General features: G+C 45.5%; 1 protein-coding gene across 1 annotated transcript in view; it reads left to right on the top strand.

Annotated features, from left to right (window-relative positions):
* The window catches only part of COL20A1 (collagen type XX alpha 1 chain), a 198,119-nt gene that overhangs the window by 40,994 nt on the left and 139,460 nt on the right, over positions 1 to 17,665 (top strand). Inside the window, exons 11-17 of the mRNA XM_087959166.1 lie at positions 1,074 to 1,246; positions 3,066 to 3,195; positions 6,315 to 6,460; positions 11,220 to 11,343; positions 12,370 to 12,509; positions 13,467 to 13,596; positions 17,048 to 17,190. Of these exons, the coding sequence (XP_087815292.1) occupies positions 1,074 to 1,246; positions 3,066 to 3,195; positions 6,315 to 6,460; positions 11,220 to 11,343; positions 12,370 to 12,509; positions 13,467 to 13,596; positions 17,048 to 17,190 (986 nt within the window). The remainder of the gene's footprint in view (positions 1 to 1,073; positions 1,247 to 3,065; positions 3,196 to 6,314; positions 6,461 to 11,219; positions 11,344 to 12,369; positions 12,510 to 13,466; positions 13,597 to 17,047; positions 17,191 to 17,665) is intronic.

The raw sequence follows: 17,665 nt of genomic DNA, 5'->3' as shown, positions 1-17,665 counted from the left end.
ATGGGAATCGTTTTGCATTTTGCAGCCCTACGAACAATTCTTGGCGCAGGAGATGTGAATCAAATTCTACCATGAAGAGAGAAAATAAAGACAGCGCATCGTTTACATTAAGTTGTTTTTCATTGGGAAAAACGATGCCATTCTGAACCAATATTTTAGCCTCACTTCAAGCTATGATTTATTCATAGCCCTAACAATAAACAGATCCAGCCACCTTGCTTTAGTGCTTCGATTTTTTTAAATGTATGTTAGATTTTATTCTTCCACTGTTTTAATCTCTGACTAAGACCTTAGCTTTGAAAAGCCAAATTTGTCAACTCATCTAACCAGCTTTACCGTAGGCATATCCAGAATGTTTTGAACCACTTCAAATTAAAAAATGTCTTGTGCTAAGTGTCGAATCTTTTTTTATGAGTTCACTCCAATCATTTGAGTGCTCCATCAAGCTTGAAATAGTTTAAACGTTCCCAAAAATGGCCTAAGGAATCCACTGTAGATGCAAAAAGACAGTTTAGAACACAAGAAAACAAATTGTAGTCTTGAAAGAATGCATTTCATATTCAGGGCAAAACAATTTTTTGGGATTCGCTTTGAGATAAGAGAATAAAAGAGTTGGATGGGGCCTTGAAGTTTTTCCAGTCCAATCCAGTGCTCAAGCAGGGGACCTTAAACCATTTCAAACACTGTCTTGAAAGTCTCCAGTGATGGAGCACCAACAACTTCTGGAGGCAAGTTGTTCCACTGGTTAATTGTTCTCACTGTTCAACAATTTTCTCCTTAGTTCTAGGTTAGTTCTTTCCTTGATTAGTTTCCATCCTTTACTTCTTGTCTTTTGGAGAATAGCTTGACTCCCTCTTCTTTGTGGCAGCCCCTGAGATATTGGAAGACTGCTATCATGTCACCCCTGGTCCTTCTCTTCATTAGACTAGACAGTTCCTGCAACCATAAAGCATGCCCGTAGAGTACAGGTGAATTGGGGCAGTGGATAAGTTCAGCAAAACGAACACATAAGTGAATTCATCCAGTTTTCCCCAACCCCGAATAAAACGGTACCCATCGCTTGGGTGTTGCAGGGGATCCAATGAAAACCATGTCAGCGAAATCTGGAGTCCACTTGAGCCCAACCAATCTCCTCTTAAAAGAAGTTACTTCCAGAAGTATGCACCTCATCTGGAACTCACCACTCATAACACCCCAGAGATACAGAGTGGTCTATTACCCATCGCGAGGTGGAATTCCCAAAGAGGTAGGTCTATGTTTTGGTTGATGTCTTAAGCTGACCCATCCAGAGGGATATTGAATGATCAGTCATGTGTCACCTTGACCAATTCCCTTTAGAATTGACTGTCCCCCACCAGGTTCTTCCAACACTTCTGTATTTTCATCCCCCTTGTTGCTAGTAATCCTCTTCTTATGGGGGTCCTTTGATGCTCTCTGAGCTTGGTGGTTTTCTTGCAGATTTTTCATGCTGGCACTGACGATGTTACTTAGTTTGGTAATGAAATGTACACCAAGTACACCAAGGACCTCACAGTCCTCCTCTTCCTCCTGATCCTCCTCCTCCTGCCCCCCCTTCTCCTAATATCCTACTCTTCCACTTCACAAACAGCTCTCCTGTCTAGTACTGATGATATTACCTGGTTTGGTAATGAAATGTCTGCAAGAAAACCACCAAGCACAAAGCACATCAAGGACCTCACAGTCCTCCTCCTCATTCGCCTTCTCCTTCTCCTGATCCTCCTCCTCCTCCTCCTCCCCTTCTACTCTTCCACTCCACAAATAGCTTCTTCTCCACAAACAACTTCTAGTACTGATGTTGTTACCTAGTTTGATAAGGAAACATCTGTAAGAAAACCACGAAGCTCAGACAGCATCAAGAACTCCATAGTTCAACCCCGAGCTACAAATGTTCTCTTCTATTAATCCTCTTTTTGTCTTTCCTTCAATTTTTTACACCATTTGTGGACTTCTCAAAGGAGCCATGTGCCCAAAGAACGATAGTCTAAGCCTGGTTATTTGTACCTTGAGTGAGAATTCTGGTTGACTTATTCTAGGATTCATGGTTTTTTTTTAATTTTCTTGGCTATCCATGTTATCCTCGGGCATCGTCTTCAGAATCAAAGCTATTTAAAGTTAAATAATAATTTGTTGGGCCACCACTACAGGGAGATTTGAGGACTGGGTTTTCACTCAGAGTGGTTGGGCTGTAATCTTGAATATTTTCACGAGAAGAGTCCTCCACTCCTCTATTCACAACAAAATACCTTATGCCACCAGACTTGAAATTTTAGGCTTAGACAACCTAGCACTACATTGCCTTTGGTCCGACCTAAGCGTAGTACATAAAATTATCTATTGCAATGTCCTACCCATCAATGACTACTTCAGCTTCAACCACAACAGATACAAACTTAAGGTAAACCGCCCAAACTCGATTGCAGGAAATACGACTTCAGCAAGAGAGTGGTCAATGTCTGGAATACTCTACCTGACTCTGTGGTTTCTTCCCCAAACCCCAAAAACTTTAACCTCAGACTGTCTACTGTTGACCTCACCCCATTCCTAAGAGGGCATGCATAAGTGCACCAACGTGCCTACCGTCCCTGTCCTAATGTCCCCTTTTATTCGTATCCATGTATTCATAATCATGTTCATACTTATACCTGTTATCTAATACAGGGGTCCCCAACCGCCGGTCCGCGGACCGGTACCAGGCCGCGGAACAAGCCTTACCGGGCCGCTGGTTGCTGGGCGCCGCCATCTTTTTTTGGTAAAAAAAGCAATTTTTAATCAAAAAGATGGCGGCGCCAGCGCTCGATGAGCTTTTCCGGGTAGAAAGCCATTTCTACCCGAAAAAGCTCACTGGAAGCGCTGAGCGCCGCCATTTTGACGAAAAATCACTTCGTGACGTCACCGGAAGTGATTTTCGTCAAAAAGATGGCGGCGCCCAGCTGACGCCGGAACCGGGCCGTGGCATCGAAAAGGTTGGGGATCCCTGATCTAATACATGCTTGACAAATTAAACAAAATGTAAATATATAAAAAATCAATAAAATAATTTTCAGGTTGCTCTGGATGGAGCCACCTCGAGCGTGGAGCTTCTTAATCTGACACCACAGACGGAATATCTGGTTTCGGTCTTCCCTGTTTATGAGAATGCTGTAGGTGACGGTCTCAGAGGCATCAGTTCAACACGTAAGTCGTGAGGTTTCCAATGTCTTTACAATAGCAAGCAAAAGGAAAAACAAAAACGCCATCACAATCCTAGGTTGCATCAACAGAGGGATAGTATCAGGATCATTAAGAGCCGTGGTGGCATAGTGGTCAGAATGCAGTATTGCAGGCTAATTTCTGCCGACTGCCAGCAGTTCAATCCTGACCAGTTCAAGGTTGACTCAGCCTTCCATCCTTCCAAAGTCGGTAAAATGAGGACCCAGATTGTTGGGGGCAATAGGCTGATTCTGTAAAACTGCTTAGAGAAGGCTGTAAAGCACTGTGAAGCGGTATATAAGTCTAAGTGCTATTGCCATTGCTATCATGAGGAGTGACATTACTGCACTGGTAAGACCACACTTGGAATACTGAGTCCAATTTTCAAATCTCACAGCTTCGACCTCAAACTGTCTCCCGTGGACCTCACCCCATTCTTAAGAGGTCCTTAAAGGCGGCGTGCATAAATGCACCAGTGTGCCTACCGTCCCTATCTTACTGTCCCCGTTTATCTAGATTTACTTCCTTTGTTCATGTTTATCTTCATACCTATACTTGTTTATCTTGTACATGTTTGACAAACAAAATAAAATAAACAAAATAAAATAAACAAATGAAATAAATTCTGGTCACCACAATACAAAAAGGATGTTGAGGCTTTAGAACGAGTGCAGAGAAGAGCAACAAAGATGGTTAGGGTACAATGAAGGATTGAGGGAACTAGTTATGCCTAGTCTAACGAAAAGAAGGACCAGGAGGTGATGAGATAGCTATCTTCCAGTATTTGAGGGGCTGTCACAGAGAAAGCACCTGAAGGCGATGGAAACTAATCAAGGAGAGAACCAACTTAGCATTATGGAGGAATTCCACGACAGTGAGAACAATTCATCAATGGAACACCTTGTCTCCAGAAGTTGTGGGTGCTCCATCACTGGAGGTTTTCAAGAAGAGATTAGCCAGCCATTTGTCTGGAATAGTATAGAGCCATGAGGGTGAACCTATGACACGCAGAGCCATTTGTGCGGCTATGAAAGCCCCAAGCAAAATTACCTCACTGCGCATGCGCGCGTGCGCTTCCCAGCTGATTTTCCGGCCTTTTTTGGAAATACCAGAAGTGACAAAACGGGCCCATTTTTCGGCCTGCAGAGGCTTCCCTCAAGCCTCTGGCAGGCCGAAAATGTCCTCAAATAGGCTGAAGATCAGCTGGGAGGCACAGTGCATGTAAGGAGGCAGCAGCGTGGGGGGTGGGGAATCACGCACGCATGCGCAGGGTGCATGGGGGAGGCTGCGTGCATTGCCTTCTGGGTGCTGGCACGTCAGAGCGCGCGCACAAGCGCACACACAAATTTTTGGTACAGGAGTCCAAAAAGGTTAGCCACCACTGGTATAGTCTCCTGCTTCAGCAGCGGGCTGGACTAGATTATATCCAAGATCCTTTCCAACTCTGTTTTTTTTTTAATATACTACCTCAGGCTCAAAAGATCTGTTTGTTTCCAAGCTGGCTTTGGGAATTCTGGGAATTGAAGTCCACACATCTTAAAGTTGCCATCTTAAACAGCGCTCTGGGGCATATATGTACTCCTGTGACTCTGGTGCCTTCAGAACTGTAGCCAGTGTTCCTTGTAATAGAATAATTTATTGTGATAGAAGGCTTCAGCTCTCCTTCTTTTGAAATTCTCAGGAAGGAAGGAAGTTGTTTTATGTAACTTAAAATCTCGCAAACATGAGCCCAGATATACCTAAAACCATTTTTATTATTATTGTTATAATTGTAAAGGCAAGACATCTCTGATGGTGTTACTATGCTGATTTTTATTTGTTTTGAAAAGCGTACTTTGATCGGGGGATTTATTTTATTGTTGATCGGCTATAATAAAAATTCATTACTTCAAGAATTGGTGATAGATTTCTGCTATGAGCATCTTCAGCTCTACAAGAGGACAGCCACGATTTGTTTACTGCGTCGGTTTAAAAAATAGTCTTCATTTTGAGATTTTTGCACATGGTTGGTTAACAGTCTGCTGACTCCGCTGAACATTTTTTCCCCAAATATTTCTTGCCCTGTCGAAGAGAATTCTATTTTCCTCATTGACTCTTGGGGCGATTTAGTATTTGATACTTCAGCTTCGTATTTTACAGGCAGTCTCAACTTACAACCAGAATGCCGTTGGCTAAGCAGGGCGATTGTTAAGTGAGTCACACCTGATTTTATGAGCGTTTTTGCCCTGGTTGCTAAGTGAGTCATTGCGGTTTATTTATTTGTTTGGAAAATTTATATTGCCACGTCCTCTCTCACGGTGACTCAGTGAAGTGAATCACATGGTCATTAAACGAATCTGGCTTCCTCCATTGACTTCGCTTGTTGAAAGACAGTTGTGGTGGTCGCATACATCAGTCATCTGAATCCTGAATAGAACATAGAACAGTGGTGGCTAACCTTTTGGGGCTCCTGTGCCAAAAATTGTGCATGCTCGCTTGCGTGCCAGCATCCAGAAGGCAATGCACGCAGGGCCCCCTTGATGAAACAGGCCTATTTTTCATCCTGCAAAGGCTGCAGAGGCTTCCCTCAAGCCTCTGGCAGGCCTCAAAAGGCCTCAAATGGGCTGAAAATCAGCCAGGAGGCGCACGCATACGCAGTGAGGTAAGCTTGCCTGGGGCTTTCATGCCCGCACAAATGGCTCTGTGTGCCACCTTTGGCACGTGTGCCATAGGTTCGCCATCACAGACATAGAGCAAGAAGATTGGAAGGGACCTTGGAGGTAGTTACAGATTAACAGGGTTGGAAGGGACCTTGTAAGTCATCTAGTCCAACCCCCTGCCCAAACAGGAGACCCTGTACCATTTTTGACAGGTGGCACTCCAGTCTCTTCTTGAAAGCCTCCAGTGATGAAGCTCCCACTATTTCCAAAGGCAAGCTCAGTTGATTGTTCTCACTGTCATTCTCACAGGGATTTTTTCCTTATTTCTAGGTTGAATCTCTCCTGGTTCAGTTTCCATCCATTATTCCTTGTCCGGCCTTCGGATTTTTACATCTTTGGACAAATGGATATCTGTTCAAAAACACATATAACTCACCTGTTTATCACTTTCATGTCATGTCCTAGTACCATTGTCTGCGCCTCGATCTCTCAGAACATCTGAGATCAGCCACAACAGTATCAAGCTCATGTGGGAACCAGTTGAAGGGGCCACGCAATATCTTATCCTGTCTTCCTCAACACCCAACGGTGCCGAAGATGATACAAAAGAGGTAATGAACTTGTGCTTCAGTCGCATTCACACTGTCCGTTGTGGCATCTTGTGCATTCCACTCTGAGGTGGAATGCAGTCTGGAGTCCCAGGAGGGAGAAGGCTTCCTTCCAGAGTGCAAAGAAGCTATGGAGTTTGGAATATCTGAGAGGCAGGAAGAAGGCAAAGACATCCCCTGAGTATATAGTTATGCAAATAGCTGCTTTATTCTGGCAAGATTCTGTCTGTAGGTAAATATAGATACTACTTGCAAGTAACTCCACATGTCGTTCTTGGTTCTTGGGTCTGGAGAACAATAAAGAAATCACAGGTATTTCTCATTTTATGACTACAATTGAACCCAAAATTTATGTTGCTAAGTGAGACATTTATTAAGTGAGTTTTGCCCCATTTTACAACTTTTTTTGCCACATTTGTGAAGTGAATCACTGCAGTTGTTAAATTAGTAACCTGATTGTTAAGTGAATCTGATTTTCACATTGACTTTGCTCGTTGGAAGGTCTCAAAAGGGGATCACATGACCCAGGAACATTACAACCATCATAAATGTGAGCCAGTGTGAAAAATGGTCATTTTTCAGTCACTCTTTTCAGTGCCATTGTAATTGTCATGCCCTTGGTGGAGTCTGACTCTGAGGAAGAGGAGGAACAGCCAACAGGGAGTGGAAGTGTGGCTCCAGAGGTGGTGGAGGAGGCTGGGGAAGGGCAGAGACCGACTGAGCAGTCAAAGGAGGACCCAGGCCCATCCCCTATCCATCCTAGGGCACGCAGGGAGGAGAGGATAAGGGAAGAGACGTAGTCTACTTGAGAGGAGAGGGCCTTGATCCCCTTCATGGGCTGCAGGTGTGCGATTTGCATAAGAGGTTGGACCTGCGTGCTAACAGATGCTGGAGACAAATTAGTGTTTTATTCCTAAAGAAGGTTTATCTTGGTTGGTGTTTTTCCAATGGATCGTCCCTGGTTATCTTCCTGAAGTTGGCAATTATCTATCCTGGTCTGTCGTGGAACTTTATTCAGTGCAGTTTGTTTTTGGTTTTTGCTTCGTTATCGGCTGTTTGAATTTGAACTGTGTTTCTTTCCTTTGAAGTGTTATTTTGAAAATAGTTTACTCCTCCACTGTGAACAACTAAACAGTGAAGCCAAGTTGAAGGCATTAAAGGACTGTTAGTTATGCTTTGGGTTTTGTTATATTTCTGATATACTTTGGGTCATCACAGTAACTTCAAACATCACTAAGTGAACTGAAGAGGACCCTCTCTGCTCAGAAGTAACTCCTCATGTTGTGACTCAGAAGTAACTCCTCCATGTCTCATTCTTGGGTCTGACATCAATCTGGCCAGATTAAAGCAAGACTTGCGGCATTACAGATCTACTATCTGAACTGCTAGGGAGGTTCTGCCTTTCTCCTCTTCCTGCCTACCAGACATTTCAATCTCCACTGTGGAAATGTCTTTGAATATTAGTACCTCATGTTGGTAGTTATGTTGTTGGCTTGAGCACCAAGCTTGGCAATTTGGTTACAAATGTTTTGCCTCCATTCGAGGAGACATCTTCAGTGCACTTTGGATTGTGCTTGTTTGACTTTGGGTTGCGTGATTGGCTGGCTGTAGTTGCTGAGTCATAGTCCTTGGTTAATCCAACTACATAGTTGGTTAGTTGGTTAGGGGACTGGAGGCTAAAACATATGAAGAATGGTTGCAGGAATTGGGTAATGAAAAGAAGGACATGAGACCAGTGTTCCAACATTTGAAGGGCTGCCACAGAGAGTAGAGGGGGTCAGAAAGGTATTTAAATGCCAGAGCTCCTTCAGACAAGCACAATCTAAAGCACACTGAAGATTGTCTCTTCAAGAGGGGACGAAACATTTGCAACCTTTCTTCTGATCTCTGAGAAGCAGAATGAATCAGGAAATCAGGTTCACTTAACAACTGCAGTGATTCACTTAACAAATGTGGCAAGAAAAGTCATAAAATGGGGCCAAACTCATTTCATGAATTTTTCACTTATTTTTCACATAAATGTTGGGCTCAATTGTGGTCGTAAATTGAGGATTACCTCTTATGTCTGAGCTGCAGTGATTCGTATGACCACACGATGGCGCTAAAGAGATGCAGAAAATTCTGACTCTGCTTCCATCTAGTGGCCATCCAAATGTTTGCAGCCCGGATGAGGTTGTTCTAGGATTCCAACAGGAGAGAAGCTATGAAACTCAGTGTTCAACGGTATAGAGCAGGGGTCCCCAACCGCCGGTCCGCGGACCGGTACCGGGCCGCGGAACAAGCCTTACCGGGCCGCTGGTTGCTGGGCGCCGCCATCTTTTTGGTAAAAAGCGCTTCTGGTGAGCTTTTCGGGTAGAAAGCTCACGAAGCGCTGTTTCGTCATAAAAGATGGCGGCGCCAGCCTCGTGAGCTTTTCCGGGTGAAAGCCATTTCTACCGAAAAAGCTCACCAGAAGCGCTGCGCCGCCATCTTTTATGACGAAACAGCGCTTCTGGTGACGTCACCGGAAGCGCCTTTTCGTCATAAAAGATGGCGGCGCCCAGTTGACGCCGGTACCGGGCCGCGGCGCCCAGCTGATGTCGGAACCGGGCCGCGGCGTCGAAAAGGTTGGGGATCCCTGGTATAGAGGACTCTCTGCAAGGGTGGTATGCTACCGGTTCGCCCCGGTTCACTCGAACCGGTAGCAAAAATTGCTACCGGTTTACCCGAACCGGTCGTAAAAAAAAGCCTCCAAAGATCAGTTGAGAGAGAAAGAAGAGAAAAGCACAGGATTGGCTCTCCCACCTGCCCCTGCACTTTTCTATTCTTTATCCTCTCAGTTGATTGGCTCTGCAGGCCTCAGCTGGTGTGTGGAAAGCTGCGCACACGCGTTAGGTGCACGTGTGTGCAATCACCAAACTGGTAGTGGAACAGGTAGGACCCCACGGCTGACCCTCCGCTACTCTAAGATTGTAAAACACCCTTGTTTCTACGAACAGCAAGTTAAGGAAGCGATTCCCTTGTCAGCGGAGTTAAACACCAGTTCACTGAATGCATAACTCTACAGATAAAACAGTTTGAGACGGGAACACAATAGGAATGTCAGCTTGGTTCTTCCATCTTCCAGATGTGTTGCTACAAATACACTCAAGGCGATGCGTACATAACAGTGTCGCTGGGGAGTTAGTCGTGTAAATGGCAGAACATGATCAGGGAAGCTAGCTTCCCGCGGACCTTTCTTAATGAATCTGGAAAGCTAAAAGGGGACCCCCGGCTCCGGTTTTGTTTTCTTCGTGAATTCATTAAGATGAAGTCTGTGTGAAGCCACACAATCTTTCCTTTTCCCCCAAGTTTTCATGATAAAGTAAGAACTTGGTCTATGGTCTGTAGAGGGACTGCCCACCTGCTCATGGTTATGCTAATAAGTACATATTTTTTCTTTTTCAATTTCTGAACCAGCTCGTAGAGAGAGAGAGAGAGGTTCACAATGACCAAGTTGTGCACCCTCAGTAGGTTGGACTATCCTTCCTTCTTCCCTTCCTTCCTTCCTTCCTCCCTCCCTCCCTCCATCCTTCCTCCATCCATCCATCCACCTCCTCCCTTCCTTCCCTCCTTCCTCCCTCCCTCCATTCTTCATCTATCTATCCACCCATGCACCCCCCCTTCCTTCCTCCCTCCCTCCTCCCTCCCTCCCCCTTCCTTCCTTCTTTCCTTTCTCCCTGCATCCATCCATCCATCCATCCCCCTTCCTTCCTCCCTCCCTCCCTCTCTCACTTCCTCCCTTCCTTCCTTCCTCCCTCCCTCCCTCCATCCTCCCTCCCTCCTTCTTCATAAAATAACAAGAGTTGGAAGGGACCTTGGAGGTCATCTAGTCTAACCGCCTGCTTGAGCAGGAGAGGCTACTCCAAATATTAGCCTCTATCTAGGATCGAACTTACAGCCTCCTGATTGTGAGGTGAGAACTCCACCTCTAGGCTACCAGATCTGCCTCCATGCACCCCCACTTTCTTCCTCCCTCCCTCCTTCCTCCATGCATCCCTCTTCCTTCCTCCTTTCCTTTCTCCCTGCATCCATCCATCCATCCATCCATCCATGCATCCCCCTTCCTCCTCCCTCCCTCCCTCCCTCCCTCCCTCCCCCTCTCTCTCCCTCCCTTCCTCCCTCCTTCCTCCATGCATCCCTCTTCCTTTCTCCTTTCCTTTCTCCCTGCATCCTTCCATCCATCCATCCATCCATCCATCCCCTTCCTTCCTCCCTCCCTCCCTCCCTCCCTTCCTCCCCTCCCTCCCCCTCCCTTCCTCCCTCCCTCCTTCCTCCATGCATCCCCCTTCCTTCCTCTTTCCTTCCTCCCTGCATCCTTCCATCCATCCATCCATCCATCCCCCTTCCTTCCTTCCTTCCTTCCTTCCTTCCCTCCCTCCCTCCCTCCCTCCCTCCCTCCCCCTCCCCTCCCTTCCTCCCTCCCTCCCTCCTTCCTCCATGCATCCCCCTTCCTTCCTCTTTCCTTCCTCCCTGCATCCTTCCATCCATCCATCCATCCATCCATCCATCCATCCCCCTTCCTTCCTTCCTTCCTACCTTCCTTCCTTCCTCCCTCCCTTCCTCCCTTCCTCCCCCTCCCTCTCCCTTCCTTCCTTCCTCCCTCCTTCCTCCATGCATCCCCCCTTCCTTCCTTCCTTCCTCCCTCCCTCCCCTCCTCCCTCCTTCCTTCCTTCCTTCCTTCCTTCCTTCCTTCCTTCCTTCCTTCCTTCCTTCCACCAAATATTTAACCCTTTCTTTTCAGCTGAAAGTTGAACACCCAGAAGTTTGGATCAGGGGTTTGACTCCTAGCACCGAATACTCCCTAGCAGTTTATGCAATGTATGGAGAAGATGCCAGCAACCCTGCAAGTATTCAAGAAACTACTTGTAAGTCATGCGGTGTATTTTTCTGGCCCGTAGCTTCTTCACCCACAAGGATCTAAGGAAATCTTGACAGCTTTGACTGGATGCTTTCTAGTTAGAGAGAAATGCTAGTAGATGGGTGCAACAATTATGAGAGATCTGCTCCCAACCATCTGTAACCGGAGTCCTAAAGAGAGATAACAAACCTTCTTGTTCAAATTCTTGAACAAATTTTTTGTTGTTGTTCAAGAAATGACCCTAAACTGAACTGAAAGGAAGTATTCACACAACATGTTTTAAAAGGCAAGTCATGACACAGCAGATGTGTCTGTAAAAAAAAAATAAATGTAAAAAATGGCTAGTATAACCTTGGCTAGTGTGACTGTGTTTTTAAGCATTATGCAAATTCAACCTAGTTGGTTTCTTTATAGTTCATGGACTTGTGGAAATTCAGAATACAGGGTTGATTCAGAGCAGGGGTGTCAAACTTGCGGCCCGCAGACTGGATACATCATGCGTTGGCCACGCCCACGCCTAGTTTAGCGAAGGGGGGAAAAGTCACAATATGTCACGCGACGCTGCTGTGACAACACAAGTTTGCCACCCCTGATTCAGAGGGTTTTGTAAACCCAGTTTAAGTGTAATAACTTGAGAAATGGTAAGAATTTCTATGCAGGTGTTGGGGTTTATAAGAATTATTTAGAAAAGACTCATAGACTCTTTTCTGAATGATGTCCTATTCACTGACCTTGTTGCATGAGTTAGACTGGCTTCAGACTAGAGTAGATGTGTTATAAATCATGATATAAGAGAAGGACAGTTGGAGGACAGATGGGGGTGGAGTCAAGAGAGGAATTAGCCTGGAGTCCTTACATTCCCCCAAGCAATCTAAACCCAACCCCTCTTGAATTCTGTTGACTCTTATCCAGCACCAGTTTAGTGATGACCTTTAGTTGACTATTGTCAAGACATGAGCAATAAATCGTCTTAACTGGAACTTAATGTATGGTCCTAATTCTTCACACCTGACACATACACCATTTCTTCCAGTGGCCCTGAGCCCTCCAAGCTATTTGCATTTCTCCAACATCAGCCATATGTCGGTCCATGTCAACTGGGCGGCAGCTTCACAAGCCGTGAAAAGTCACCGAGTTATGTATTCCTCCAGCAGAGGAAGCAACGTAGGTGAGGTGAGTGACCACGAGTAATCAGGATCGCTCTTATCAGCTTAGAGCAAGACCCATTGTCTGATATGTTGTTTTCAAACCCAGAGGCTACGTTATATCAATAGCAGTAGCCCTTAGAGTTATGTACCACTCCACAGCGCTTTACAGCCCCCTCTAAGCAGTTTTGCAAAGTCAGCATCTTGTCCCCAACAATCGGGGTCCTCATTTTATCGACCTCGGAAGCATGGAAGTCAACCTGAGTCAACCTCAGGCCAGTGAGAATCGAACTGTGGGCAATCAGCAGAATTAGCCTGCAATACTGCATTCTTACCACGGCACCGCCACGCCTCTTCAATATCTTTACGTAATAAGTAAATACCGTATTTATCGGCGTATAACACGCACTTTTTCCCCCTGAAAATAGGGGGCAAATGATGTATGCGTGTTATACGCCGATATAATGTTAAGAAGCCTTCGGTGAATGCTGCTGGGATCGGGATCAAGGACACAAATGAAAGAAGGGGAGGGAGGGCAGCGAAGCCTGTCCTTCTCTGGGTCAGCTCTCTCAGTCGCTCTCTCGCTCCTCCACCAGCACAGGAAGAAACTGCTTCAAAGAAGCGGGGGCCTTTTCCTGTCGCCACAGCTTCCCTGAAGCGCCCCCGTTTCTCCCCACCCCACCCGCCCGCCCGCCCGCCCGCAGTGCTCGTTCTGCCTGCCTGCCTGCCTTCGTTAATGGTTGAATCGGAACAGCTTCGGCTGAGTAAAAGAGGCGAATAGTTATTATTCTCAGCCAAGCTGCTCCCAAACAACCAGAAACTAAGGCAGGCAGGCAGGCAGGCAGAATGGGACACTGTGGATTGAAGCGCGCGGGTGGGAGTGGGGGTGAAACGGGCGCTTCCTGAAATTTCCCTCTTAAAATGAAGACGGTAATTCATTAGCAAACAAACCGCTTTCTGCAGCCTCTACCTCTTCCCTTTGCAGGTGGAGGTCCCTGGAAACGCCTCCTTTGCTGTGCTGAAGCCCCTCTCCTCACTGACACAATATTTTGTCCGCGTGGTCTCCGTTTACGATGAAGGGAACTCGTTTCCAATAATGGGCAATTTTACGACATGTAAGTACAGAATGACCCAGTCCTAGGCTGCATTAACCGAGGGATAGAATCCAGATCAGGTGAAATGTTAGGACCTCTTTACCATGTCTTGGTAAGATCTAATTTGGAATATGGCATCCAGTTTTGCTCACCAAAACAGAAGAACAAAAGGTGTTGACCTTCGTGAAAGAGCGCAGAAAAGAGAAACAAAGATGATTAGGAGACTGGATGGTGGAACGTAGGATGAACGGGTTACGGGAACTGGGTATGTCTAGTCTAATGAAGAGAAGGACGAAGGGTGATATAGCAATAGCACTTAGACTTATATACCGCTTTATAGTGCTTTATAGCCCTCTCACAGTGGTTTACAGAGTCAGCCTCTTGTCCCCAATAATCTGTGTCCTCATTTTACCCACCTCGGAAAGATGAAAGGCTGAGTCAATCTTGAGCAGGTCAGGATCGAACTGCTGGCAATTGGCAGAGTTAACCTGCAATGCTACATTGTAACCATGGCACCACCGTGGCTCTTCCTTCCTTCCTTCCTACTTAGCAATAAAGACTTATATACTGCTTTATAGTGCTTCTACAGACCTCTCTAAGCGATTTGCAGAGTCAGCCTATGGCCCCCAACAATTTTGGGCCCTCATTTTACCCACCTCGGAAGGACGGAAGGCTGAGTCAACCTTGAGCCTGGTGGGATTCGATCTGCCAAATTGCAGTGGGAGTAGCTTGCAGTACTGGCACTCTAACCACTGCGCCACCAAGGGAGGATATGATGGGAGTCCTCTAGTACTTGAGAAGCTACCAACAGAGAAGAGAGGACTGACTAATTCTCCAAAGCACCTGAAGGCAGAAGAAGAAGAAGAAGCCATAGAGGGAAACTAACCAAGGAGAGGACCAACCTAGAAATAAGGAGAAATTTCCTGACAGTGTGGGAACAATTAATGAGCAGAACAATTTCCTTCCAGAAGTTGTGGTTTCTCCATCACTGGAGGTTTTTAAGAAGAGATTGGACAACAATTTGTCTGAAATAGTATAGGATCTCCTGAGCAGACAGTTGGACTAGAACAGGGGTGTTAAATTCAAGGCCTGGGAACTGGAACTGGCCTGCGGGGTGCTTAAATCTGGCCCCTGGAAATATCACCGGACTGCCCTGCAGTGCCTCTACCGGCCAAAACGGGCCATGGGGGGGCCACGTACCCCCTGGGAGCCGTTTTCAGCCTCCAGCAGCACTCTGCTGGCCAAAAATGGGCCATGTGGAGGCCCTGCGAGGCCCCTGTGAGGCCTGCTTTCGGCCTTCCCGGCCTCTAGCAGCACTCTGCCAGCCAAAAACAAGCCGCGTGGAGGCCCCACAAAGCCCCCGTGCAGCCAGTTTTCGGCCGGCAGAGTGCTGCACAAGGCCCTGGAGGGCCCCCCCCCCATGCCCTGTTTTCGCCAGCAGGAGGTGCCTGTGCCATCTCCCCCTTGGTTTCCCCCGCCCATGGAGGAGAACTACAATGCTGATCCGGCCCGCGAAGAAATCTAGTTTGATACCCCTGGACTAGAAGAACTAGAATGTTCCCTTCCAACTCTTTATTCTGTGATTTTGATGGGTTTCTTAAAACACGAAGGATCGAAGCTTAAGTTCAATTGCTTTAGGACGACAGCTGGAGTATAATACGAAGTGTAGAAACATTTGGATAGTGTTTAGAATTTGGTTAATTCAAACACCATAGGTGTTTTTATCTTCTTCCAGATCCCTGGTGGGATGAAAGCTGTTGTTTCTTCCTGTTTCTACCTGAAGAAACTTTCTGTTCTTATCCTTTCAGTGTTAAGTTGTGGCTGATAAATACAACAAAATAACCACACTAGATAAAATAACCCTTACTCCCAATAATAAGTGTGAAAAATGAACATAAGTCACTTTTTCCAGTGCCCTTGTAACTTTATATGGACACTGCCTAACTCGAGGACTACCTGTACCTTTTTCCTTTGGAAAATAAAAAAATGCATTTTATTTATTAAATTAATATGCTGCCCATCTCATTGTCAGGCGACTCTGGTTTTATCTCTTTTGTTCGAAGTTTTGCAGCATTAATTCAGTGCCAGAAAAATAAACACAGATGGTTGATGCTTCATTTAACATCTTTATAAACACAATAAGTAGATTTTACAAGCCAGTTGTAGATTTCTCCAACTTGGAGCAAACTCAGACAGAAACATGTTGCAAATAACTTCAGTAGCAGAGCTGCAGTCTTCAGCAAGCAAGTTAGTTTCTCTTTTACTTTAGTTTAGCAGGCAAGCAAGAGGAGAGAAGCGGTTTCATTTTCAATAGACAGACTCAGAGCTTCACATAGCTGCAGAGTTGCAGAGCTGAATACAGAGCCACGCCTAGGCTACTTCTAGTTTCAGTTTCCAAACAGTCGTCATTGGCTGACTTAGTTGCTATGCCTATTCATTGGCTGATCTTGTTACTATGCTCTATTCCAGTTCATGAATATACTCTGATATCTTTCCTGGGATTTTTCTTTTTTAAGTTTAGACTGTAATTCTGGAATTATTGTTGAATATGTCCACAGATTTGTCCATCGATCAGAATTGAGCTGGAAGGGACCTTGGAGGTCTTCTAGTCCAGCCCCCTGCTCGCAGGAGACCCTATACCCAGGGGTGGGATTCTATCGGTTCGCACCTATTCTCTAGAACCGGTTGTTAACATTCTAAGCAGTACGGAGAACCGGTTTTTGGAAGAAATTACTGGCCTAATCCTGTAAGGAAGGCAGGAATTACAGAAACTGCCTCTCTGTTAACCCTTATTACATTCTTGGCAGGACTAGACTTCCTGTCTCAGAAACCTCTCTGGAGTTTCCTTTCCCTCTTTAGCTGGTACTTTGCTTGTGTGGAGTGACAATTCAAAGTTACAATGGCACTGAAAAAAGTGACTTATGACCGTTTTTCACACTTAAGACTGTTGCAGCATCCCCACAGTCATGAGAGGCCAGGCGGGGAGATGCGTGCCTCGATGTGAGTGATGTTGAGTTGGCCACACCCAGCCAGTCACATGATCACCAAGCCACGCCCACAGAACCGGTTGTTAAAAAATTTGAATCCCATCCCTGCCTATACCATTTCAGACAAGTGACTGTCCAGCCTCTTCAATTTCTCCTTGACTTACTGCTTCTTTCAACACTTCTCCTGGATTTTCACTTTGTTTGGAAAATGCCAGCTTAGATTGGCCTTGCTAAAATGAAATAATGAGTCTTTAATTTGCAGTTGTTCAGTATTACACACCGGGCCTTCCATTCCAGACAAAATAAGGTCTGGAAAATCCTTTGGTGTCTGGAGAAGATGCTGGTTAAAGAGGCCGAGATTCCCTCCCCATCTGCTCTGCCGCATGGGATGCAGGTTGGCTGAGATTTTCGGTAGTGGAGAAATGTGGGGCCGAACCTGAGATGGTCTTCACTTGTTCCTCCCTTTCCCCCGCTTCCCCCTCCAGTAAAGGTGCCCCCACCGAGCCAGCTGAAGGTCACCGAGCTCTCCAGAAGTGAGGTCCAACTGGAATGGGAAGCATCCGCAGCTTCTGACGTGGTTCTTTACCAGATCAAATGGAACGTGCTTGGAGAAGACGCAGAACGGGAGGTACAAAATCCCATTGAAAGAAATCTGGAGGTCTCGGGGATTTTTTTTTTTTTTTGAGACAAATTTTATTAATTTTAAAGACAAACAAAACATCATTAAACATTGAAAACATAAAACCTCTTTCCATTATAAATTTTTACAAGGCAGATAAAACATTATTTTATACAACATAATTCTAATTTATCCCATTTCCATATGGACACATAAATATCTTTTAACAAATTTCTCACTATTTCTCTTTACTCTTATTCAATTACATTTCTTTTCTATATTTATCCATTTTATAGTCATCATATTCATATTTCCCTCTGACTTGTTTACAATTATTCTCATCTAACATTCCTCCAAGGTTTTATTAATTCTCAAACAAACATAAACACACAAAACACAAAAACATAAAACTTCTTTTTAGAAAGTGGCTTGGCCCCAGATTACCTTTCTTTATACGGACTTCAATTAAATTCATGCTCATCTT

Source organism: Notechis scutatus, chromosome 3, assembly GCF_049901735.1.
Source record: "Notechis scutatus isolate UNSWTSFEM ecotype Mainland chromosome 3, rNotScu1.2, whole genome shotgun sequence".
Taxonomy (NCBI): domain Eukaryota; kingdom Metazoa; phylum Chordata; class Lepidosauria; order Squamata; family Elapidae; genus Notechis; species Notechis scutatus.
The sequence above is the reverse complement of the archived record's forward strand: the minus strand, read 5'-3'. Positions and strand labels throughout refer to the sequence as shown.